The sequence below is a fragment of the Ranitomeya imitator genome, chromosome 4, assembly GCF_032444005.1.
Source record: "Ranitomeya imitator isolate aRanImi1 chromosome 4, aRanImi1.pri, whole genome shotgun sequence".
Taxonomy (NCBI): Eukaryota; Metazoa; Chordata; class Amphibia; order Anura; family Dendrobatidae; genus Ranitomeya; species Ranitomeya imitator.
The window spans coordinates 716965266-716991108 of NC_091285.1; the positions used below are offsets into that span (position 1 = coordinate 716965266).

At 47.2% G+C, this 25843-nt stretch overlaps 1 protein-coding gene across 4 annotated transcripts in view; it reads left to right on the forward strand.

Annotated features, from left to right (window-relative positions):
- The window catches only part of LOC138677421 (TSC22 domain family protein 4-like), an 80192-nt gene that overhangs the window by 9841 nt on the left and 44508 nt on the right, over nt 1–25843 (forward strand). For 2 of the 4 annotated variants that reach the window (XM_069767530.1, XM_069767528.1), the window contains exons 2-4: nt 899–1327; nt 1455–1600; nt 1935–1983. In XM_069767530.1, coding sequence (XP_069623631.1) covers nt 911–1327; nt 1455–1600; nt 1935–1983 — 612 coding nt within the window. In that variant the 5' untranslated portion in view covers nt 899–910. Of the gene's footprint in view, nt 1–895; nt 1328–1454; nt 1601–1934; nt 1984–25843 lie in introns of all 4 variants that reach the window. The other 2 variants (XM_069767529.1, XM_069767527.1) reach the window with 1 other exon arrangement.

The window sequence follows — 25843 nt, forward strand, 5'->3', positions numbered from 1 at the left end:
CAAAGTTATGCAAAACCATCCCTAGATATATCTCGCCGTATGAACCTCGTAGAAGAACGACACAATTATCATTATGCTCAGCGTGATGTGGGGGGTTAATTAAGTATAAACACGCAGTGGATACATGATCTGCTTACAGAGAAATCCTTCCTTGACTTTTGTTGGGTTTTAATCCTAGTGATTTCAGTGGGGTATAGATCTCTCGGTGGGCATTAAGAATATGTAGCTTGTATATCTCTGTCCCCAATTAGGGTCAAGTTATGCCTTTCTATTAAGTTTTTCCATGGACAAAAGAGCACATGTTATTACAGCTGCCTTTGGCCAGCTTACAGCCATAAACTACTCAGTGGGGGCTGCTGCACATTGGTATCAAGTTGCATAGAGTGTGTAGTGAGAAGAGTTTCCTATGCAGCTGAGGGGGGGGGGGGGGTGGAGGGGTCAGAGAGCCCACAGCGTGTGTCTGGAAAGCCATGGAACCTTCTGGAAGTAAACTCAGAATATGGCTTATTTATATTATCGTGACAGTGATGTATGATGCGAGTGTAGCTGAGGTGCATAGCGACATGTTAGTAGATAACTTGTGTGTTTAGTAGAATACTTGCTACATGGTGTAGTGTCCTGTAGTGTAGGTGTACGATGTGGATGTTATAGTAAGATGATAGTATATAACCTTTGTTCAGTTGAATAACACACGTACATAGTTTAGTGTCACGGTGGTGTATGATGTGGGTGTATGGGGTGCTGTAGTGAAAGTGATAGTAAATGTATAGTGGAAATAGCACACATACACAGAGTAGTATCATGAGTGTGTGATGTGTGAGTAGCAGAATAGTGGAGTATATTTCAAACATAGCAGAGCCACATGGTAATATAGTGACATAATCTTTCTCTCCAGCAGGAACTCCACATTATGAGTGGAGGGAAGAAGCGGAGTGGTTTCCAGATCACGAGTGTGACCACTGACTACCAGCCGTCCTCCCCCGTCTCCCCAGTTCCTCTAGAGCGATCTCTGTCCCCATCACCGCCCAATGGTCTTCGCTCTCCTCCTACTTCCCGCTTCCGACTGGTACGGTTAGACCAGGATCCATTGGGTGGTGGGCGCCGGTATCAGAAAGGGCGCTGGACATGTGTGGACTTTTACAACCTCGAGGTGGGGGTCCAGCACAGAGCTGGTGCCGGACACTCCTTGGACTCTGGCCTCCCTAGGTCTACTCCAACCAGCCCCTTATTACTCTCACCAGGAGCAGGGGGCAAAGGACAACAAGCTCCCAGGTCACAAGGGGCCCCTATATTTGGTGCCGTGCCAGAAAAAGAGCCAACAGCTCAGGTGAGACCCCCCTCCATTGCCATGGAAATAGAAACCTGTAAAATATTACTAGTCAGATACAAACAATCAGCTGTATACTATGTATCATTTCATTGTGTCATGTTCTCATTGTCCCTCCCATGTGCAGCTGTCTCCTCCCCAGCTTCCTGTGTCGCCACCTATATCCGCGCAGAATGAAGTGCGTCCTAGCCGACCGGTCTCTGACGTATTCAACGAACGTCTTCTCTTGGCTAGATCTGTGTTCAGCATAGGAGACGAGAATGACGGTGACAGGTAAGTGGCCAAAACCCAAACTGCACCAACATCTCATGCCTTCAACATTGGACATCAGGTATGGGCAGGAAAAGAGCTCACCGCAACATGGGAAGAGGGAGACAGGAGCATTGGGAAGGGTTCCCTTTAAGAAAGCAGGTCAGTTCACTCAGGATAATAAACCATATTGTACTGGACATGATGAAGAAACCAGGATTTGGAAGGTTTATGAGGAATGTGAGCAGAGAAATTCACACCAATACATGAATGCAAGAGCTACTCACACTGCACATCTTTGTGTCACCATACCAAGTGTTACATCAATCTAACGACTCTCACTGTCTTTCCCATCCAGCACCTCCAACAGCACAGGCGCGATAGACAACAAGATTGAACAGGCGATGGTAAGATTCTGAGAACTCCAATTCCTGTACACGCAGCTCTATACTACACCTCCATCCTGTCCTGTATCTACTATTCCTGTACTGTACACAGCTCTACACTACACCTCCATCCTGTCCTGTATCTACTATTCCTGTACTGTACACAGCTCTACACTACACCTCCATCCTGTCCTGTATCTACTATTCCTGTACTGTACACACAGCTCTACACTACACCTCCATCCTGTCCTGTATCTACTATTCCTGTACTATACACACAGCTCTACACTACACCTCCATCCTGTCCTGTATCTACTATTCCTGTACTGTACACACAGCTCTACACTACACCTCCATCCTGTCCTGTATCTACTATTCCTGTACTGTACACAGCTCTACACTACACCTCCATCCTGTCCTGTATCTACTATTCCTGTACTGTACACAGCTCTACACTACACTTCCATCCTGTCCTGTATCTACTATTCCTGTACTGTACACACAGCTCTACACTAAACCTCCATCCTGTCCTGTATCTACTATTCCTGTACACACAGCTCTACACTACACCTCCATCCTGTCCTGTATCTACTATTCCTGTACTGTACACAGCTCTACACTACACCTCCATCCTGTCCTGTATCTACTATTCCTGTACTGTACACAGCTCTACACTACACCTCCATCCTGTCCTGTATCTACTATTCCTGTACTGTACACACAGCTCTACACTACACCTCCATCCTGTCCTGTATCTACTATTCCTGTACTGTACACACAGCTCTACACTACACCTCCATCCTGTCCTGTATCTACTATTCCTGTACTGTACACAGCTCTACACTACACCTCCATCCTGTCCTGTATCTACTATTCCTGTACTGTACACAGCTCTACACTACACCTCCATCCTGTCCTGTATCTACTATTCCTGTACTGTACACAGCTCTACACTACACCTCCATCCTGTCCTGTATCTACTATTCCTGTACTGTACACACAGCTCTACACTACACCTCCATCCTGTCCTGTATCTACTATTCCTGTACTGTACACAGTTCTACACTACACCTCCATCCTGTCCTGTATCTACTATTCCTGTACTGTACACACAGCTCTACACTACACCTCCATCCTGTCCTGTATCTACTATTCCTGTACTGTACACACAGCTCTACACTACACCTCCATCCTGTCCTGTATCTACTATTCCTGTACTGTACACACAGCTCTACACTACACCTCCATCCTGTCCTGTATCTACTATTCCTGTACTGTACACACAGCTCTACACTACACCTCCATCCTGTCCTGTATCTACTATTCCTGTACTGTACACACAGCTCTACACTACACCTCCATCCTGTCCCGTATCTACTATTCCTTTACTGTACACACAGCTCTACACTACACCTCCATCCTGTCCTGTATCTACTATTCCTGTACTGTACACAGCTCTACACTACACCTCCATCCTGTCCTGTATCTACTATTCCTGTACTGTACACACAGCTCTACACTACACCTCCATCCTGTCCTGTATCTACTATTCCTGTACTGTACACAGCTCTACACTACACCTCCATCCTGTCCTGTATCTACTATTCCTGTACACACAGCTCTACACTACACCTCCATCCTGTCCTGTATCTACTATTCCTGTACTGTACACACAGCTCTACACTACACCTCCATCCTGTCCTGTATCTACTATTCCTGTACTGTACACAGCTCTACACTACACCTCCATCCTGTCCTGTATCTACTATTCCTGTACTGTACACAGCTCTACACTACACCTCCATCCTGTCCTGTATCTACTATTCCTGTACTGTACACAGCTCTACACTACACCTCCATCCTGTCCTGTATCTACTATTCCTGTACTGTACACAGCTCTACACTACACCTCCATCCTGTCCTGTATCTACTATTCCTGTACTGTACACAGCTCTACACTACACCTCCATCCTGTCCTGTATCTACTATTCCTGTACTGTACACACAGCTCTACACTACACCTCCATCCTGTCCTGTATCTACTATTCCTGTACTGTACACACAGCTCTACACTACACCTCCATCCTGTCCTGTATCTACTATTCCTGTACTGTACATACAGCTCTACACTACACCTCCATCCTGTCCTGTATCTACTATTCCTGTACTGTACACACGGCTCTACACTACACCTCCATCCTGTCCTGTATCTACTATTCCTGTACTGTACACAGCTCTATACTACACCTCCATCCTGTCCTGTATCTACTATTCCTGTACTGTACACAGCTCTACACTACACCTCCATCCTGTGCTGTATCTACTATTCCTGTACTGTACACAGCTCTACACTACACCTCCATCCTGTCCCGTATCTACTATTCCTGTACTGTACACACAGCTCTACACTACACCTCCATCCTGTCCTGTATCTACTATTCCTGTACTGTACACACAGCTCTATACTACACCTCCATCCTGTCCTGTATCTACTATTCCTGTACTGTACACACAGCTCTACACTACACCTCCATCCTGTCCTGTATCTACTATTCCTGTACTGTACACAGCTCTACACTACACCTCCATCCTGTCCTGTATCTACTATTCCTGTACTGTACACACAGCTCTATACTACACCTCCATCCTGTCCTGTATCTACTATTCCTGTACTGTACACACAGCTCTACACTACACCTCCATCCTGTCCTGTATCTACTATTCCTGTACTGTACACACAGCTCTACACTACACCTCCATCCTGTCCCGTATCTACTATTCCTGTACTGTACACAGCTCTACACTACACCTCCATCCTGTCCTGTATCTACTATTCCTGTACTGTACACACAGCTCTACACTACACCTCCATCCTGTCCCGTATCTACTATTCCTGTACTGTACACAGCTCTACACTACACCTCCATCCTGTCCTGTATCTACTATTCCTGTACTGTACACACAGCTCTACACTATACCTCCATCCTGTCCTGTATCTACTATTCCTGTACTGTACACAGCTCTACACTACACCTCCATCCTGTCCTGTATCTACTATTCCTGTACTGTACACACAGCTCTACACTATACCTCCATCCTGTCCTGTATCTACTATTCCTGTACTGTACACAGCTCTACACTACACCTCCATCCTGTCCTGTATCTACTATTCCTGTACTGTACACACAGCTCTACCCTACACCTCCATCCTGTCCTGTATCTACTATTCCTGTACTGTACACACAGCTCTACACTACACCTCCATCCTGTCCCGTATCTACTATTCCTGTACTGTACACACAGCTCTACACTACACCTCCATCCTGTCCCGTATCTACTATTCCTGTACTGTACACAGCTCTACACTACACCTCCATCCTGTCCTGTATCTACTATTCCTGTACTGTACACAGCTCTACACTACACCTCCATCCTGTCCTGTATCTACTATTCCTGTACCGTACACACAGCTCTACACTACACCTCCATCCTGTCCTGTATCTACTATTCCTGTACTGTACACAGCTCTACACTACACCTCCATCCTGTCCTGTATCTACTATTCCTGTACTGTACATACAGCTCTACACTACACCTCCATCCTGTCCTGTATCTACTATTCCTTTACTGTACACACAGCTCTACACTACACCTCCATCCTGTCCTGTATCTACTATTCCTGTACTGTACACAGCTCTACACTACACCTCCATCCTGTCCTGTATCTACTATTCCTGTACTGTACACACAGCTCTACACTACACCTCCATCCTGTCCTGTATCTACTATTCCTGTACTGTACACAGCTCTACACTACACCTCCATCCTGTCCTGTATCTACTATTCCTGTACTGTACACACAGCTCTACACTACACCTCCATCCTGTCCTGTATCTACTATTCCTGTACTGTACACAGCTCTACACTACACCTCCATCCTGTCCTGTATCTACTATTCCTGTACTGTACACACAGCTCTACACTACACCTCCATCCTGTCCTGTATCTACTATTCCTGTATGTCACGATTCCCCTGACCGCTGTCACCACTGGGTCAGGATTCACACCGTGACCGTCACCCCTACGCCACGGATCAGGGTGACTTTAGGCCAACAGACGGCTATCACATGTGCAGGGGGCTTATCTTAGTTATCCCTCCACTGCTAACAATGTGATGAAAAACCACACACAAGGCTATTGACCTCTTAGTTTACAGCAGGGGCTTATTCTAGGTATCCCACTGCTTTTCTATATACCACGAACTGCAGGGATTTATGTATATCCCGCTTACAGTTCCACTTAACACTTGCAGCTCTCTGGCGCCCCCCCTTACTCTCAGGTCAGATTAGGTACTGCACCCTGGGTAATTAGTCGCCAGAAAGGCTGCCTGCTATGTACTGGCTATTGGGCACGCTGCAGCGACGCGATAACTACTCCCACACAGGCAGGAACAATAATTATCAAACCCGCAGTTGCTTCAGCATAATCCAACCGTCAGCACACTTTCGCTGCCACCAGCTTCGATTAAACGGGTCCGAAGCTAACCCAACACAACAGTAACAGTAGCGTATTTTCCCTTCAAGAGACTTAGGGTACGGTTTAGAGCAGGAGAACGAACTAATATATAATAGTATATCCCATTCAAAATAACTAGGCAGTGCGTTATTAAAAATAGTTTATAAAGATGTTATACATGAGACAATTGCAAATATGTACAAGGGTAATTATAACATAAAGGGAATAAATGAGAAAAGATAACACTCACATATTAAAAGCATTGCAGGCATCCAGGCTAGTGCAGTTTCCATACATCCCAGTCCATGGGATGTACCAGCTCTTCCAGGACAATAGGACAAAGCAGTCCAGAAGGAGAAATCAGCAAAAAGTGACTCCTCAGAGCCTGCCAGACACTTAAAACATTAAGGCTGTGACATCACAGAAAGGCTGGCTTATCCAGACCCTCCTCTCTCTACATTCTGCCTAAACTTTAAACTATTCTCTCTAATTTCTATAACTTCACTACAAAACATGTCAGCGTCCTAAAAAGCTCATCATTCATCTCAGATTAACGTGAGCATTCTAATGAGATCAAATATGTCCTATCTGGGATACATATTTACAGAGAAAACCCTACTTCTTTACCAGATGGAGTTAGAAACCCGAGTGTCATGAGATGTGTAGCTACACCGAGTGGGACTACGAATATATATTTTCGTATTTCTAGCTTAAATCGTTTGCCTAATATCTAACAAAAACTAAACAAAGAATCTTTCATGGATTTTTGGAGCCATTTTTCCTGTTCTAGCTGGACAAGAGCTTACACAGGAAATGCCAGTCGTAAATTCCGTTCGGCCATAAAACTTCTAACCCCCACACTCTCTGAGAAGGACAGCCAGGAATTTGCAGCTACAACTGTTACTCCAAGAAGGGGGCTTAGCCCACTCAGGCTAGCAAGAGACCTACTTATGATATTTCATACCATATCGTGACACCTCCCCCTTTTGGTGTGCGCTAGGGAGGCAGGACCTGATGGTTCTCCTCCATGCGCACCTCAGCAGGTTCACCCTGGTGGGCCAACCCATCACCATTGCCATGATCTGGCTCCATGGTGCCTTCGCCTACCCGGTTTCCCAGGTAGTGAACCTCCCTCATGCCCATCTGACACTTTCCCGGCTTGATAGTCAGTCCTGCTTGGTGAATTCGCCTGAGCACCTCCTCGAGATGCTGCAGGTGTTCCTTCCAGGAGGGACTGAAGATGGCAATGTCATCCAAGTACGCCACGGCGTACGTCTCCAGTCCCTGAAGCAGGAGGTTGACCATCCGCTGGAAAGTGGCAGGGGCATTCTTCATGCCGAAGGGCATGACCGTGGACTCGTACAGTCCAAAGGGTGTGATAAAGGCGGACTTTTCCTGCGCCTCGGGGCTCAGGGGAATCTGCCAGTATCCTCGACTCAGATCCATTATTGTTAGGTAATCGGCGCCAGCTAACTTCTCAAGCAGCTCCTCCATGCGCGGCATTGGGTGCGCATCCGAGGCTGTGATGGCGTTGAGCCCCCTGTAGTCCACGCAGAACCGGGTGGTCCGGTCCTTCTTTGGCACGAGAACTACAGGTGATGCCCACGCGCTCTTTGACCGCCGAATCACCCCCAGCTGTAACATCTCATCGATCTCTTGGCGCATAGTCTGCTGCACCTGGTCAGAGATTCGATAGGGTGTTCGCCGTAGTGGGGCGTGATTCCCGGTGTCCACCTCGTGGACGGCTAACTCAGTCCTCCCAGGTCGGTTGGAGAATACGACCCGGAAGGGTTCCAGTGTGGTTTGCAACTGCACCCGCTGGGGTTCAGTTAACGAGGCGCTTACCTCCACATCCTCGATGGACCCATTGGCCTTGGCTTGGGCCAGCAAGTCCAGGAGGGTGTCTTCCCCACCGTCTTCGGGCAAGCTGCAGACCGGTAGGACGAAAGGTTCACGTTCGTGATGAGCCTTCATCATGTTGACGTGAAAGGCCTTTCGCCTACCCCGAGCGTGGTCAAGCGTGACCACGTAAGTGACCGGGTTGAGCTGTTGGTGGACGACGTACGGGCCCTCCCAGGCTGCCTGAAGCTTATCCGTTGGTACGGGGACCAGCACCCACACCTTTTGACCCACGTGGTAGGTCCGCTCCCGGGCGTTCTGGTCGTACCAGTGCTTCTGATCAGCCTGAGCCTGCGTCATGTTGTCATGCACCAACTGCGTCAAGGTCTGCATCTTGTCACGGAAGCGCATGACATACTCCACTATGGACACTTCAGAAGGGTTCGGCTCCTCTTCCCAGGATTCTCTTACCAACCCAAGGGGTCCCCGAACTCGCCTGCCGTACAGGAGCTCGAAGGGGGAGAACCCCGTCGAGGCCTGCGGAACCTCTCGGTAAGCGAACAGCAGGTGTGGGAGGTACCGCTCCCAGTCGCGCCCTTGAGTCTCAACCAGCATGCGTAGCATCTGTTTGAGGGTACCATTGAAGCGTTCACACAAGCCATTGGTCTGTGGGTGATACGCACTCGATACCAGGTGCTTCACCTGCATTCTCTTACAGAGAGCCTCCATTAGGCGAGACATAAATTGGGTCCCTTGATCAGTAAGCATTTCCCTGGGAAACCCTACACGTGAAAAGATGGCCAACAGGGCATCCGCCACCTTATCTGCCCTAGTTGACGACAGAGCTACTGCCTCTGGGTACCGGGTAGCATAGTCTACCACAGTAAGGATGTATTGCTTTCCAGAGCTGCTGGGGACGGCCAGCGGGCCCACAATGTCCACCGCGATCCTCTGGAAAGGCTCTTCTATCACTGGCAAAGGGATCAGGGGAGCCTTAAGAGCAGGCCCTGCCTTCCCCACTCTTTGACAGGTGACACAGGAGCGGCAGTAGTTTGACACATCTGTCCCCATCTTAGGCCAATAGAAGTGTTGAGACAGCCGGGCCTTAGTTTTGCTGATCCCCAAGTGTCCAGCTAGCGGGATCTCATGGGCAATCCGCAACAACTCACCCCGGAATTGCTGCGGGACGACCAGCTGTCTTTCCCTCAACCACTCCTTTTGTGATTCTCCGGGTACTGTCTCCCGGTATAACCTTCCTTGTTCCCAGAACACCCTCTCCTTATCAGTCACGGAGGTGGGCGTCTCGGCGAGTTGTCTCAAACTCTCTAGGCTCGCATCTGTGTGCAGAGCGGCCTGAAACTCCTGGCTAGGGGAAGCCAAAAGCGACGTCAGGGTCCCTTCCCCACAGGAACCCTCTTGGACCTGCTCTGGGTCCACCTCTGGTTCAGTCACAGTGGGGACTGAGGAGGGTCCGGAAGGCAGACAGTTATCTGCGTTCTGGGCACTCTGACTGCGGGTGACAGCAGCTACGTAGGCTGTCTCCCCGGGGATTTCTACAGGCCCATCAGCCGGCGCTGCTATGGGCTCTACCTCCCCATCCACCCCCAACACTCCAGGGGCTGTGCTACTTATGGGCCAGTTACCTTCCTCGGTGGCACTGGTCACTTTCATGGCGTCACCTTCCTCACGGTTCCCATGCATCTCCCCATTTCCTGTAGCACCGACACTTGCCCCTGTTAGGGGTTCCTCAGCCGTCTCACTCCGCAGAGCGACGTGGCTGGGCACGCCTGTACCTATGGACACATTAACCTTCACAGAAAAATCATTATCAGGTTCAGCTGGCACAGGTACAACATTTTCACCATCAATCCTAGGGAAAAAATCATTAGTAGATGCATCAACACAAGATAAAGCATGGTCAGGTAACACATGCGATTTCCCATCATCATCATCATCAGGGTTAACTTTACCCTCATTAGTAGATTGGGGAGGGGTGTCAGGAACGTAGTATGCATACATCCTCCCCAAATCAGTCCCCAACAAAACATCAGTGGGCAAATTATCAGACAGCCCCACTTCCTTCACCCCGCTCCCAGCACCCCAATCAATAAAAACCCGGGCCATTGGTAAGGGACAGCTGATGCCCCCAATCCCAGTGACAGTTAGGGTTTTCCCCGGAATGATTTCTTCAGGGGCCGCCAGTTCGGGTCGGATGAGGGTTCGTTCAGCCCCGGTGTCCTTGAGGCCTGTAGCAACATGGCCTCCCACCGTGACGTGCTGTACGTTGTCACACACCCTCCCAACCACACCACCCACAAAAAGAACTGCTGCATTAGGCCCTGGGGCCTTGGCTGGGGTGTTCTTCGGCCTGTCTGGACAGAAGGTACTGATATGCCCAGGCCGCTTGCAGGTGTAACACGCGCGAGGTTCGGTGGTAGGTCTGGTGCTGTTGGCCACAGGGCCAGGACCTCGGGTGTGTTGGCTGGCAGGGGTACTGGCGTTGGTTGCAGGCTTACCCCCTCTCCAGCTGGTGGTGACTGGCTTCCGCACTTCCGATCTACGGTTGGCCTCATAGGCATCGGCAATCTGCGCTGCTTTCGTCTCGTCTTTGGGTTCTCTGTCCATCACGAACTGTCGCACCTCAGCTGGGCAAAGATGAAAGAACTGGTCTTTGATCATCAGGTCTCGCAGCTGCGCAAAGGTGGTCACTGACAGTCCTTGGGTCCACTGGTCAAAGTGGGTCCCCAGTCCATGCACCACATCACTGTAACTGTCGTGTGGGCCACGTTGGAGGGTCCGGAACTTTCTACGGTACACCTCGGGTGTAAGCTGGTACTTGGCTATCAGAGCCTGCTTGATGGCCTCATAGTCTCCATCTTGTTCTTGAGGGAGGGCAGCAAACGCCTCCAGAGCTTTACCTTTCAGCCCTGGTGTCAGGTATCGGGCCCATTCATCTGTAGGCAGCCGGTACTGTCTGCAGGCTTTCTCAAAGGCCCGCAGAAAAGTGTCCAAGTCCCCGTCCTTCTCCATAACAGGGAAGTGATCGGGTCGGGGCTTAGGTATCTGAGCGCTGCTGTGCTCACGGCTGGACTGGGACGACCCCTGCATTTGCAGCCGGGCCATCTGCAGCTGGTACTCCCGCTCAGCTTGCCGCTCGGCTCGCTGGGCCTCTCTCTCAGCTCGGGCCTCTCTCTCAGCTCGGGCCTCTTGCCGGTATTGCTGAATCAGCTGCCGACGTCCCTCATGGTCGTCAGTGGGGAATTCTTTCAAGGCCGCCTGCAGGTGGGGGTCCAATTCGCCCGGATCGCTAACAGGGCCAGCATTCAGTGGTTGGACCTCTGCTGCAGCACCATGTTCGCTGGTGCTGGCTTCTGCGGCCTCTGAGCTCTGAGATTGGTCTCGAGCGGCTTCCCATTGCACCAGATCTGCGACCAGTTGGGCTTTGTTTTTGCTTGCAAAGTCAATGTGCTGTGTCTTGCATAAGGCAACAAGGGTGTCTCTGGTCTGCTGCTCATAAAAGGTTTCTCCCAGCCCAACCATGGTTGCCAAATAAAAGATAGGATAGAAAAACGAAGAGAAAGGGAGGGGATAATTACCAGTACGCAATTGTCTCACAACTAAAAAGCACTGAGTTCGTTCTCCAAACTTATTTGCGCAGAGTCCTCGCAAGAACTTTCTGCAAGTTTTTAGTGAGAGGAATGATTACTCAAACCAAATCACTAATGCTCTAAGATATCCCACCGCTGCCACCAATTGTCACGATTCCCCTGACCGCTGTCACCACTGGGTCAGGATTCACACCGTGACCGTCACCCCTACGCCACGGATCAGGGTGACTTTAGGCCAACAGACGGCTATCACATGTGCAGGGGGCTTATCTTAGTTATCCCTCCACTGCTAACAATGTGATGAAAAACCACACACAAGGCTATTGACCTCTTAGTTTACAGCAGGGGCTTATTCTAGGTATCCCACTGCTTTTCTATATACCACGAACTGCAGGGATTTATGTATATCCCGCTTACAGTTCCACTTAACACTTGCAGCTCTCTGGCGCCCCCCTTACTCTCAGGTCAGATTAGGTACTGCACCCTGGGTAATTAGTCGCCAGAAAGGCTACCTGCTATGTACTGGCTATTGGGCACGCTGCAGCGACGCGATAACTACTCCCACACAGGCAGGAACAATAATTATCAAACCCGCAGTTGCTTCAGCATAATCCAACCGTCAGCACACTTTCGCTGCCACCAGCTTCGATTAAACGGGTCCGAAGCTAACCCAACACAACAGTAACAGTAGCGTATTTTCCCTTCAAGAGACTTAGGGTACGGTTTAGAGCAGGAGAACGAACTAATATATAATAGTATATCCCATTCAAAATAACTAGGCAGTGCGTTATTAAAAATAGTTTATAAAGATGTTATACATGAGACAATTGCAAATATGTACAAGGGTAATTATAACATAAAGGGAATAAATGAGAAAAGATAACACTCACATATTAAAAGCATTGCAGGCATCCAGGCTAGTGCAGTTTCCATACATCCCAGTCCATGGGATGTACCAGCTCTTCCAGGACAATAGGACAAAGCAGTCCAGAAGGAGAAATCAGCAAAAAGTGACTCCTCAGAGCCTGCCAGACACTTAAAACATTAAGGCTGTGACATCACAGAAAGGCTGGCTTATCCAGACCCTCCTCTCTCTACATTCTGCCTAAACTTTAAACTATTCTCTCTAATTTCTATAACTTCACTACAAAACATGTCAGCGTCCTAAAAAGCTCATCATTCATCTCAGATTAACGTGAGCATTCTAATGAGATCAAATATGTCCTATCTGGGATACATATTTACAGAGAAAACCCTACTTCTTTACCAGATGGAGTTAGAAACCCGAGTGTCATGAGATGTGTAGCTACACCGAGTGGGACTACGAATATATATTTTCGTATTTCTAGCTTAAATCGTTTGCCTAATATCTAACAAAAACTAAACAAAGAATCTTTCATGGATTTTTGGAGCCATTTTTCCTGTTCTAGCTGGACAAGAGCTTACACAGGAAATGCCAGTCGTAAATTCCGTTCGGCCATAAAACTTCTAACCCCCACACTCTCTGAGAAGGACAGCCAGGAATTTGCAGCTACAACTGTTACTCCAAGAAGGGGGCTTAGCCCACTCAGGCTAGCAAGAGACCTACTTATGATATTTCATACCATATCGTGACACTGTACTGTACACACAGCTCTACACTACACCTCCATCCTGTCCTGTATCTACTATTCCTGTACTGTACACAGCTCTACACTACACCTCCATCCTGTCCTGTATCTACTATTCCTGTACTGTACACACAGCTCTACCCTACACCTCCATCCTGTCCTGTATCTACTATTCCTGTACTGTACACACAGCTCTACACTACACCTCCATCCTGTCCTGTATCTACTATTCCTGTACTGTACACAGCTCTACACTACACCTCCATCCTGTCCTGTATCTACTATTCCTGTACCGTACACACAGCTCTACACTACACCTCCATCCTGTCCTGTATCTACTATTCCTGTGTTGTACACACAGCTCTACACTACACCTCCATCCTGTCCCGTATCTACTATTCCTTTACTGTACACAGCTCTACACTACACCTCCATCCTGTCCTGTATCTACTATTCCTGTACCGTACACACAGCTCTACACTACACCTCGATCCTGTCCTGTATCTACTATTCCTGTACTGTACACAGCTCTACACTACACCTCCATCCTGTCCTGTATCTACTATTCCTGTACTGTACACAGCTCTACACTACACCTCCATCCTGTCCTGTATCTACTATTCCTGTACTGTACACAGCTCTACACTACACCTCCATCCTGTCCTGTATCTACTATTCCTGTACTGTACACAGCTCTACACTACACCTCCATCCTGTCCCATATCTACTATTCCTGTACTGTACACAGAGCTCTACACTACACCTCCATCCTGTCCTGTATCTACTATTCCTGTACTGTACACACGGCTCTACACTACACCTCCATCCTGTCCTGTATCTACTATTCCTGTACTGTACACACGGCTCTACACTACACCTCCATCCTGTCCTGTATCTACTATTCCTGTACTGTACACAGCTCTACACTACACCTCCATCCTGTCCTGTATCTACTATTCCTGTACTGTACACACAGCCCTACACTACACCTCCATCCTGGCCTGTATCTACTATTCCTGTACTGTACACACAGCTCTACACTACACCTCCATCCTGTCCTGTATCTACTATTCCTGTACTGTACGCACAGCTCTACGCTACACCTCCATCCTGTCCTGTATCTACTATTCCTGTACTGTACACACAGCTCTACACTACACCTCCATCCTGTCCTGTATCTACTATTCCTGTACTGTACACACAGCTCTACACTACACCTCCATCCTGTCCTGTATCTACTATTCCTGTACTGTAGAAATATTATTGAGGCAAGCATATTCTATCACCAACAGAATCATATAATAAATGTACATATGAAAACGATACTAAATATGCATACGGACATATGTATTAGGGACCAGCCGATAACTATAAACCAAACCCAAGAAGAACAAACAATCAGCCAAACAAGTCCCATAAAAAATTTTTTATTAGATATAATGTAAAAACATGAAACAGAATAGTAGTGCTAACAGGGGAATGGATACACAGCACAAATGGCCGCAGCACACACACAGGTACAGACCAAACAGGTCTACCAGATCAGCCCGCCATACGTGTACCACCAGGGACTGTCATAATAGAAAAACCCCCGAGCTATAACTAAATGCAGGTATACGGACAATGCCCATAGCATGGGGCGTATCACAAAATCAGTACATACCTGGTGGATACAACTAACAGCGGGGACCTGCGGCTGAACCTGACCCCTACGCGCGTTTCAGAGCGCCAGCTCCTTCATCAGGGGGTAAGTGTAAGCGGCACCAGATCCCATTAAATACTCAACCGTGATTAAAAGAGGAGGGGCTCCTCCATCCAGCACACCTGCGACTAGACGCCGTGCACACGCGCAAGCTCCAAGATGAACGCCGACACCGGAAACAGATGGGGCCCCATGTGATCCGGCGTCAGACAGACAAAGAAGCAGAGCGGCGCACAGCAGACCAGCGCATGCGCACTCGAGAAAGGATACATCTCGGCCATTGATAGATAGGGCAAGCAGGAGCAATAATATACAGAAGATACTGGCAAACATAGAAGAAGGGACTATAGTCTATATACATAAACACATCGTATGGCAGCAAAATATATCAATAGGGCATGTAATAATAGTAACCAGATATTAATATATAAGTAAATACTTCCCCATACCAATATTCAAATTACTGTTACATACAGCTAGGCATATGAAATATATAGTCCACATCAAAGAGCATGCCAAATGAAAACACATGCCATGCCTCAAACCCATATTTACAACAATATACCCCATACATAAAAACAGCATAACATATGGATAAAGCAGTAGTCTTGACAACTTGCTAGATGGAAATATCCTTCCCAGAAGAAGATGGATACATAAATATTTCCTCTTCCGTTCATATAGATGACACTATCGATATCCTCATGTATCTTCAATCAATATGTATCTCCAGACAATATAATAAACAACGACATTGCAGACTGCCCAATACACCGAAATGGCCCTAAAGACAAATAATACAAGTAAAAACAGAGAACCGACAACCACATAACATATATGCAAAATGCTAAAAATATAAAAACAATGAATAGCCGGACCAGAAGGTACCAGCATCCTAAATGGCGTGCAGACATCAAGTGGATCAAAGAAATGGGGCGAATGAGATATTCTCATTCAACCCATCTGGATGGATCGTACGTAAAGTCCATATCCACCTTGTCTCCATTTGAGCAAGGCGTTTGGACATAGAACCTCCCCTGATGTTAATATTTAGCAAATCAATGCCCCTAACCCTCAGTAGCGTCGAGTCACAAGAGTGGAATTCCTTAAAATGTTTAGGTATTGTTTTTAACATAGTGGTATCAATACATCCAGCAGCCGCCTGTATTCCCAGGACGTGCTCTCTCACTCGAACTTTCAATTGCCTTGTTGTTAGGCCGATATATATCAAGCCGCAAGGGCAAGTGGCATAATATATGACATATCTGGAAGAGAATTTAGGAATACCAAGAAATGCATCAGAAACCACCCGCACAAAGAGATCGATACTAGGACAGGTGTGAAAAGGGGGGAACCTCATCGAGCGCGGGCGGATGGATGGAGGGATCTTACCTCCTACATTGTTATGTTCCTCAGCCAATTCCTCCAGAATGTTTATTGTTTCTTGTTCCTCCTCTGTTGGAAAAAGTTTGTAAAATTCATCATTATAGAAATGTCTCTTGAACAGCAACGACCTAGCAAACAAGTGCAAGTCCTATACCGGTCAGTCGGTGCCCACATTCCTCAGTGGGGTCGTCACGAGGGGTGGATGTACACCATGTGGAAAATGCGTCGCCTGCCCAAACATCGAACGCTGCTCTTCTTTCTCGAACTCTGCTGGCACTAAAAATTTTGAAATTAGGAAACGCATATCGTGCGTTTCCAGATATGTCATTTATTATGCCACTTGCCCTTGCGGCTTGATATATATCGGCCTAACAACAAGGCAATTGAAAGTTCGAGTGAGAGAGCACGTCCTGGGAATACAGGCGGCTGCTGGATGTATTGATACCACTATGTTAAAAACAATACCTAAACATTTTAAGGAATTCCACTCTTGTGACTCGACGCTACTGAGGGTTAGGGGCATTGATTTGCTAAATATTAACATCAGGGGAGGTTCTATGTCCAAACGCCTTGCTCAAATGGAGACAAGGTGGATATGGACTTTACGTACGATCCATCCAGATGGGTTGAATGAGAATATCTCATTCGCCCCATTTCTTTGATCCACTTGATGTCTGCACGCCATTTAGGATGCTGGTACCTTCTGGTCCGGCTATTCATTGTTTTTATATTTTTAGCATTTTGCATATATGTTATGTGGTTGTCGGTTCTCTGTTTTTACTTGTATTATTTGTCTTTAGGGCCATTTCGGTGTATTGGGCAGTCTGCAATGTCGTTGTTTATTATATTGTCTGGAGATACATATTGATTGAAGATACATGAGGATATCGATAGTGTCATCTATATGAACGGAAGAGGAAATATTTATGTATCCATCTTCTTCTGGGAAGGATATTTCCATCTAGCAAGTTGTCAAGACTACTGCTTTATCCATATGTTATGCTGTTTTTATGTATGGGGTATATTGTTGTAAATATGGGTTTGAGGCATGGCATGTGTTTTCATTTGGCATGCTCTTTGATGTGGACTATATATTTCATATGCCTAGCTGTATGTAACAGTAATTTGAATATTGGTATGGGGAAGTATTTACTTATATATTAATATCTGGTTACTATTATTACATGCCCTATTGATATATTTTGCTGCCATACGATGTGTTTATGTATATAGACTATAGTCCCTTCTTCTATGTTTGCCAGTATCTTCTGTATATTATTGCTCCTGCTTGCCCTATCTATCAATGGCCGAGATGTATCCTTTCTCGAGTGCGCATGCGCTGGTCTGCTGTGCGCCGCTCTGCTTCTTTGTCTGTCTGACGCCGGATCACATGGGGCCCCATCTGTTTCCGGTGTCGGCGTTCATCTTGGAGCTTGCGCGTGTGCACGGCGTCTAGTCGCAGGTGTGCTGGATGGAGGAGCCCCTCCTCTTTTAATCACGGTTGAGTATTTAATGGGATCTGGTGCCGCTTACACTTACCCCCTGATGAAGGAGCTGGCGCTCTGAAACGCGCGTAGGGGTCAGGTTCAGCCGCAGGTCCCCGCTGTTAGTTGTATCCACCAGGTATGTACTGATTTTGTGATACGCCCCATGCTATGGGCATTGTCCGTATACCTGCATTTAGTTATAGCTCGGGGGTTTTTCTATTATGACAGTCCCTGGTGGTACACGTATGGCGGGCTGATCTGGTAGACCTGTTTGGTCTGTACCTGTGTGTGTGCTGCGGCCATTTGTGCTGTGTATCCATTCCCCTGTTAGCACTACTATTCTGTTTCATGTTTTTACATTATATCTAATAAAATCTTTTTTATGGGACTTGTTTGGCTGATTGTTTGTTCTTCTTGGGTTTATTCCTGTACTGTACACAGCTCTACACTACACCTCCATCCTGTCCCGTATCTACTATTCCTGTACTGTACACAGCTCTACACTACACCTCCATCCTGTCCCGTATCTACTATTCCTGTACTGTACACAGCTCTACACTACACCTCCATCCTGTCCTGTATCTACTATTCCTGTACCGTACACACAGCTCTACACTACACCTCCATCCTGTCCTGTATCTACTATTCCTGTACTGTACACAGCTCTACACTACACCTCCATCCTGTCCTGTATCTACTATTCCTGTACTGTACACAGCTCTACACTACACCTCCATCCTGTCCCGTATCTACTATTCCTGTACTGTACACAGCTCTACACTACACCTCCATCCTGTCCTGTATCTACTATTCCTGTACCGTACACACAGCTCTACACTACACCTCCATCCTGTCCTGTATCTACTATTCCTGTACTGTACACAGCTCTACACTACACCTCCATCCTGTCCTGTATCTACTATTCCTGTACTGTACACAGCTCTACACTACACCTCCATCCTGTCCTGTATCTACTATTCCTGTACTGTACACACAGCCCTACACTACACCTCCATCCTGTCCTGTATCTACTATTCCTGTACTGTACACAGCTCTACACTACACCTCCATCCTGTCCTGTATCTACTATTCCTGTACTGTACACAGCTCTACACTACACCTCCATCCTGTCCTGTATCTACTATTCCTGTACTGTACACAGCTCTACACTACACCTCCATCCTGTCCTGTATCTACTATTCCTGTACTGTACACAGCGCTACACTACACCTCCATCCTGTCCTGTATCTACTATTCCTGTACTGTACACACAGCTCTACACTACACCTCCATCCTGTCCTGTATCTACTATTCCTGTACTGTACACAGCTCTACACTACACCTCCATCCTGTCCTGTATCTACTATTCCTGTACTGTACACACAGCTCTACACTACACCTCCATCCTGTCCTGTATCTACTATTCCTGTACTGTACACACAGCTCTACACTACACCTCCATCCTGTCCAGTATCTACTATTCCTGTACTGTACACACAGCTCTACACTACACCTCTATCCTGTCCTGTATCTACTATTCCTGTACTGCACACACAGCTCTACACTACACCTCCATCCTGTCCTGTATCTACTATTCCTGTACTGTACACAGCTCTACACTACACCTCCATCCTGTCCTGTATCTACTATTCCTGTACTGTACACACAGCTCTACACTACACCTCCATCCTGTCCTGTATCTACTACTCCTGTACTGTATACAGCTCTACACTACACCTCCATCCTATCCTGTATCTACTATTCCTGTACTGTACACAGCTCTACACTACACCTCCATCCTGTCCTGTATCTACTATTCCTGTACTGTACACACAGCTCTACACTACACCTCCATCCTGTCCTGTATCTACTATTCCTGTACTGTGCATACAGCTCTACACTACACCTCCATCCTGTCCTGTATCTACTATTCCTGTACTGTACACAGCTCTACACTACACCCCCATCCTGTCCTGTATCTACTATTCCTGTACTGTACACAGATCTACACTACACCTCCATCCTGTCCTGTATCTACTATTCCTGTACTGTACACACAGCTCTACACTACACCTCCATCCTGTCCTGTATCTACTATTCCTGTACTGTACACACAGCTCTACACTACACCTCCATCCTGTCCTGTATCTACTACTCCTGTACTGTATACAGCTCTACACTACACCTCCATCCTATCCTGTATCTACTATTCCTGTACTGTACACAGCTCTACACTACACCTCCATCCTGTCCTGTATCTACTATTCCTGTACTGTACACACAGCTCTACACTACACCTCCATCCTGTCCTGTATCTACTATTCCTGTACTGTGCATACAGCTCTACACTACACCTCCATCCTGTCCTGTATCTACTATTCCTGTACTGTACACAGCTCTACACTACACCTCCATCCTGTCCTGTATCTACTATTCCTGTACTGTACACAGATCTACACTACACCTCCATCCTGTCCTGTATCTACTATTCCTGTACTGTACACACAGCTCTACACTACACCTCCATCCTGTCCTGTATCTACTATTCCTGTACTGTACACACAGCTCTACACTACACCTCCATCCTGTCCTGTATCTACTATTCCTGTACTGTACACACAGCTCTACACTACACCGCTATCCTGTCCTGTATCTACTATACCTGTACTGTACACAGCTCTACACTACACCTCCATCCTGTCCAGTATCTACTATTCCTGTACTGTACACAGCTCTACACTACACCTCCATCCTGTCCCGTATCTACTATTCCTGTACTGTACACAGCTCTACACTACACCTCCATCCTGTCCTGTATCTACTATTCCTGTACTGTATACACAGCTCTACACTACACCTCCATCCTGTCCTGTATCTACTATTCCTGTACTGTACACAGCTCTACACTACACCTCCATCCTGTCCTGTATCTACTAGTCTTGTACTGTACACACAGCTCTACACTACACCTCCATCCTGTCCTGTATCTACTATTCCTGTACTGTACACACAGCTCTACACTACACCTCCATCCTGTCCTGTATCTACTATTCCTGTACTGTACACACAGCTCTACACTACACCTCCATCCTGTCCTGTATCTACTATTCCTGTACTGTACACAGCTCTACACTACACCTCCATCCTGTCCTGTATCTACTATTCCTGTACTGTACACAGCTCTACACTACACCTCCATCCTGTCCTGTATCTACTATTCCTGTACTGTACACAAAGCTCTACACTACACCTCCATCCTGTCCTGTATCTACTATTCCTGTACTGTACACACAGCTCTACACTACACCTCCATCCTGTCCCGTATCTACTATTCCTGTACTGTACACACAGCTCTACACTACACCTCCATCCTGTCCTGTATCTACTATTCCTGTACCGTACACACAGCTCTACACTACACCTCCATCCTGTCCCGTATCTACTATTCCTGTACTGTACACACAGCTCTACGCTACTGTCACGATTCCCCCTGACCGCTGTCACCAATGGGTCAGGATTCACACCGTGACCGTCACCCCTACTTCACGGATTGAGGTGACTTTAGGCCAACAGACGGCTATCACATGTGCAGGGGGCTTATCTTAGTTATCCCTCCACTCCACGATGTGATGAAAAAAAACCACACACAAGGCTATTGACCTCTTAGTTTACAGCAGGGGCTTATTCTAGGTATCCCACTGCTTTCAATATACCACAAACTGCAGGGATTTATGTATATCCCGCTTACAGTTCCACTTAACACTTGCAGCTCTCTGGCGCCCCCTTACTTTCAGGTCAGATTAGGTACTGCACCCTGGGTAATTAGTCGCCAGAAAGGCTGCCTGCTCTGTACTGGCTATTGGGCACGCTGCAGCGACGCGATAACTACTCCCACTCAGGCAGGAACAATAATTATTAACGTCGCAGCCGCTACAACATAACCCAAAAGTCTGCACACTTCTCGCTGCCACCAGCTTCGATTAAACGGGTCCGAAGCTAACCCAACACAACAGTAACAGTAGCGTATTTCACTTCAGAAGACAGGGTAAGTTTAGAGCATGGATGAACGAACTAATATATAATAGTATATTCCATTGAAATTAATTAGGCAGTGCTTTATGAAAAATATTTTATAAAGAAGTTACAAATGAGACAATTGCCAATATGTACAAGGGTAATTATAACATAAAGGGAATAAATGAGAAAAAGCAACACTTACATGTTCAAAGCATGACAGGCAACCAGGCTAGGGCAGTTTCCATATATCCCAGTCCATGGGATGCTGCTGGCTTCAGGAGAGGACAAGAAGTCAGGAAGAAATCTAGCAGAGAGACAGCTGGGGATGTGTGCAGCCAGTTATACTTTCAAGGCTGTGACATCACAGAAAGGCTGGCTTATCCAGACCCTCCTCTCTCTACATTCTGCCTAAACTTTAAACTATTCTCTCTGATTTCTATAACTTCACTACAAAACATGTCAGAGTCAGACCAAACTCCTCATTCATCTCAGATTAACGTGGGCATTCTAATGAGATCAAATATGTCCTATCTGGGATACATATTTCCAGAGAAATCTGTTGTGAATTCTGTGGCTGAGTTCACTTCTGTGGTCACAAGTGGTATTGCAGTCTCTGGGCTTCCTCCCTCAGGTGTTTTGGTGAGCTCGTTGGCTGCCTTGCTATTTAGCTCCACCTGAGTCTGTCTTCCTTGCTCCTTGTCAATGTTCCAGTGTTGGATCTGAGCTACTGCATCTTTCCTTGGGCCTGCTGCTCTGCTAGATAAGTGCTTCTAGTTTGTTTTCTGTTTTTTCTGTCCAGCTTGCTATTAACTTTTGCTGGAAGCTCTGAGAAGCAAAGGGGTGCACCGCCGTGCTGTTAGTTCGGCACGGTGGGTCTTTTTGCCCCTTTGCGTGGTTTTCGTTTTAGGGTTTTTTGTAGACTGCATAGTTCTCTTTGCTATCCTCGCTCTGTCTAGAATATCGGGCCTCACTTTGCTGAATCTATTTCATTCCTACGTTTGTCTTTTCATCTTGCTAACAGTCATTATATGTGGGGGGCTGCCTATTCCTTTGGGGTATTTCTCTGAGGTAAGTCAGGCTTGTATTTCTATCTTCAGGCTAGTCAGCTCCTCAGGCAGTGCCGAGTTGCATAGGTAGTGATAGGCGCAATCCACTGCTGCTTATAGTTGTGTGAGGATAGATCAGGTACTGCAGTCTACAGAGATTCCACGTCTCAGAGCTCGTCCTTGTCACGATTCCCCTGACCGCTGTCACCACTGAGTCAGGATTCACACCGTGACCGTCACCCCTACGTCACGGATCAGGGTGACTTTAGGCCAACAGACGGCTATCACATGTGCAGGGGGGCTTATCTTAGTTATCCCTCCACTGCTAACAATGTGATGAAAAACCACACACAAGGCTATTGACCTCTTAGTTTACAGCAGGGGCTTATTCTAGGTATCCCACTGCTTTTCTATATACCACGAACGGCAGGGATTTATGTATATCCCGCTTACAGTTCCACTTAACACTTGCAGCTCTCTGGCGCCCCCTTACTCTCAGGTCAGATTAGGTACTGCACCCTGGGTAATTAGTCGCCAGAAAGGCTGCCTGCTATGTACTGGCTATTGGGCACGCTGCAGCGACGCGATAACTACTCCCACACAGGCAGGAACAATAATTATAAAACCCGCAGTTGCTTCAGCATAATCCAACCGTCAGCACACTTTCGCTGCCACCAGCTTCGATTAAACGGGTCCGAAGCTAACCCAACACAACAGTAACAGTAGCGTATTTTCCCTTCAAGAGACTTAGGGTACGGTTTAGAGCAGGAGAACGAACTAATATATAATAGTATATCCCATTCAAAATAACTAGGCAGTGCGTTATTAAAAATAGTTTATAAAGATGTTATACATGAGACAATTGCAAATATGTACAAGGGTAATTATAACATAAAGGGAATAAATGAGAAAAGATAACACTCACATATTAAAAGCATTGCAGGCATCCAGGCTAGTGCAGTTTCCATACATCCCAGTCCATGGGATGTACCAGCTCTTCCAGGACAATAGGACAAAGCAGTCCAGAGGGAGAAATCAGCAAAAAGTGACTCCTCAGAGCCTGCCAGACACTTAAAACATTAAGGCTGTGACATCACAGAAAGGCTGGCTTATCCAGACCCTCCTCTCTCTACATTCTGAGGAAACTTTAAACTATTTCCTTTGATTTCTATAACTTCACTACAAAACATGACAGAGTCATACCAAACTCATAAATCATCTCGGATTAACGTGGGCATTCTAATGAGATCAAATATGTCCTATCTGGGATACATATTTACAGAGAAAACCCTACTTCTTTACCAGATGGAGTTAGAAACCCGAGTGTCATGAGATGTGTAGCTACACCGAGTGGGACTACGAATATATATTTTCGTATTTCTAGCTTAAATCGTTTGCCTAATATCTAACAAAAACTAAACAAAGAATCTTTCATGGATTTTTGGAGCCATTTTTCCTGTTCTAGCTGGACAAGAGCTTACACAGGAAATGCCAGTCGTAAATTCCGTTCGGCCATAAAACTTCTAACCCCCACACTCTCTGAGAAGGAAAGCCAGGAATTTGCAGCTACAACTGTTACTCCAAGAAGGGGGGCTTAGCCCACTCAGGCTAGCAAAAGAACTACTTATGATATTTCATACCATATCGTGACACCTCCCCCTTTTGGTGTGCGCTAGGGAGTTAGTACCCCACGGTATGCCTCCATGGGCACCTCAGTAGGTTCACCCTGGCGGGAGAGTCCATCTGCATTCCCATGCTCTTTGCCCGTTTTATGTTCAATGGTGAAGTCAAACTGCTGAAGGGAAAGGTTCCAGCGTAGCAACCTGCCGTTGGTTCCACACATGGCGTTTAGCCAGCGCAGAGGGTTGTGGTCGGTCACCACAGTGAAGGTGTGACCGTACAAGTAGGGCTGCAAGTGCTGCAGGGCCCAGACTATGGCCAGGCACTCCTTCTCGATGGTGGAGTAGGCCACTTCCCTCGGCAAAAGTTTCCGACTCAGGTATAACACGGGGTGCTCTTGGTCCTCCGAGTCAACCTGGCTGAGTACAGCACCAAGGCCAAACTCGCTGGCGTCGGTCTGCACCAAGAACGGTCGACTGCTGTCGACTGCTTTCAACACAGGGGCGTTGCACAGTGCGGTTTTCAACGCCTTGAAAGCCCCCTCACAGCCATCTGTCCAGTTGACGATGTGGGGTAGCTTCTTCCGGGTGAGGTCCGTCAAAGGTTTTGCCAGGCTACTATAGTGCTGTACGAAGCGCCTATAGTACCCTGCAGTGCCCAAGAAGGACATCACCTGTTTCTTGGTCACGGGAGTGGGCCAGTTCACGATCGCGCCCACTTTCTCCGGCTCTGGCTTCAGGGTGCCTCCGCCTACCCGGTGTCCTAGGTAGTGAACCTCCCTCTTGCCCATCTGACACTTCCCCGGCTTGATAGTCAGTCCTGCTTGGTGAATCCGCCTGAGCACCTCCTCGAGATGCTGCAGGTGTTCCTTCCAGGAGGGACTGAAGATGGCAATGTCATCCAAGTACGCCACGGCGTACGTCTCCAGTCCCTGAAGCAGGCGGTTGACCATCCGCTGGAAAGTGGCAGGGGCATTCTTCATGCCGAAGGGCATGACCGTGGACTCGTACAGTCCAAAGGGTGTGATAAAGGCGGACTTTTCCTGCGCCTC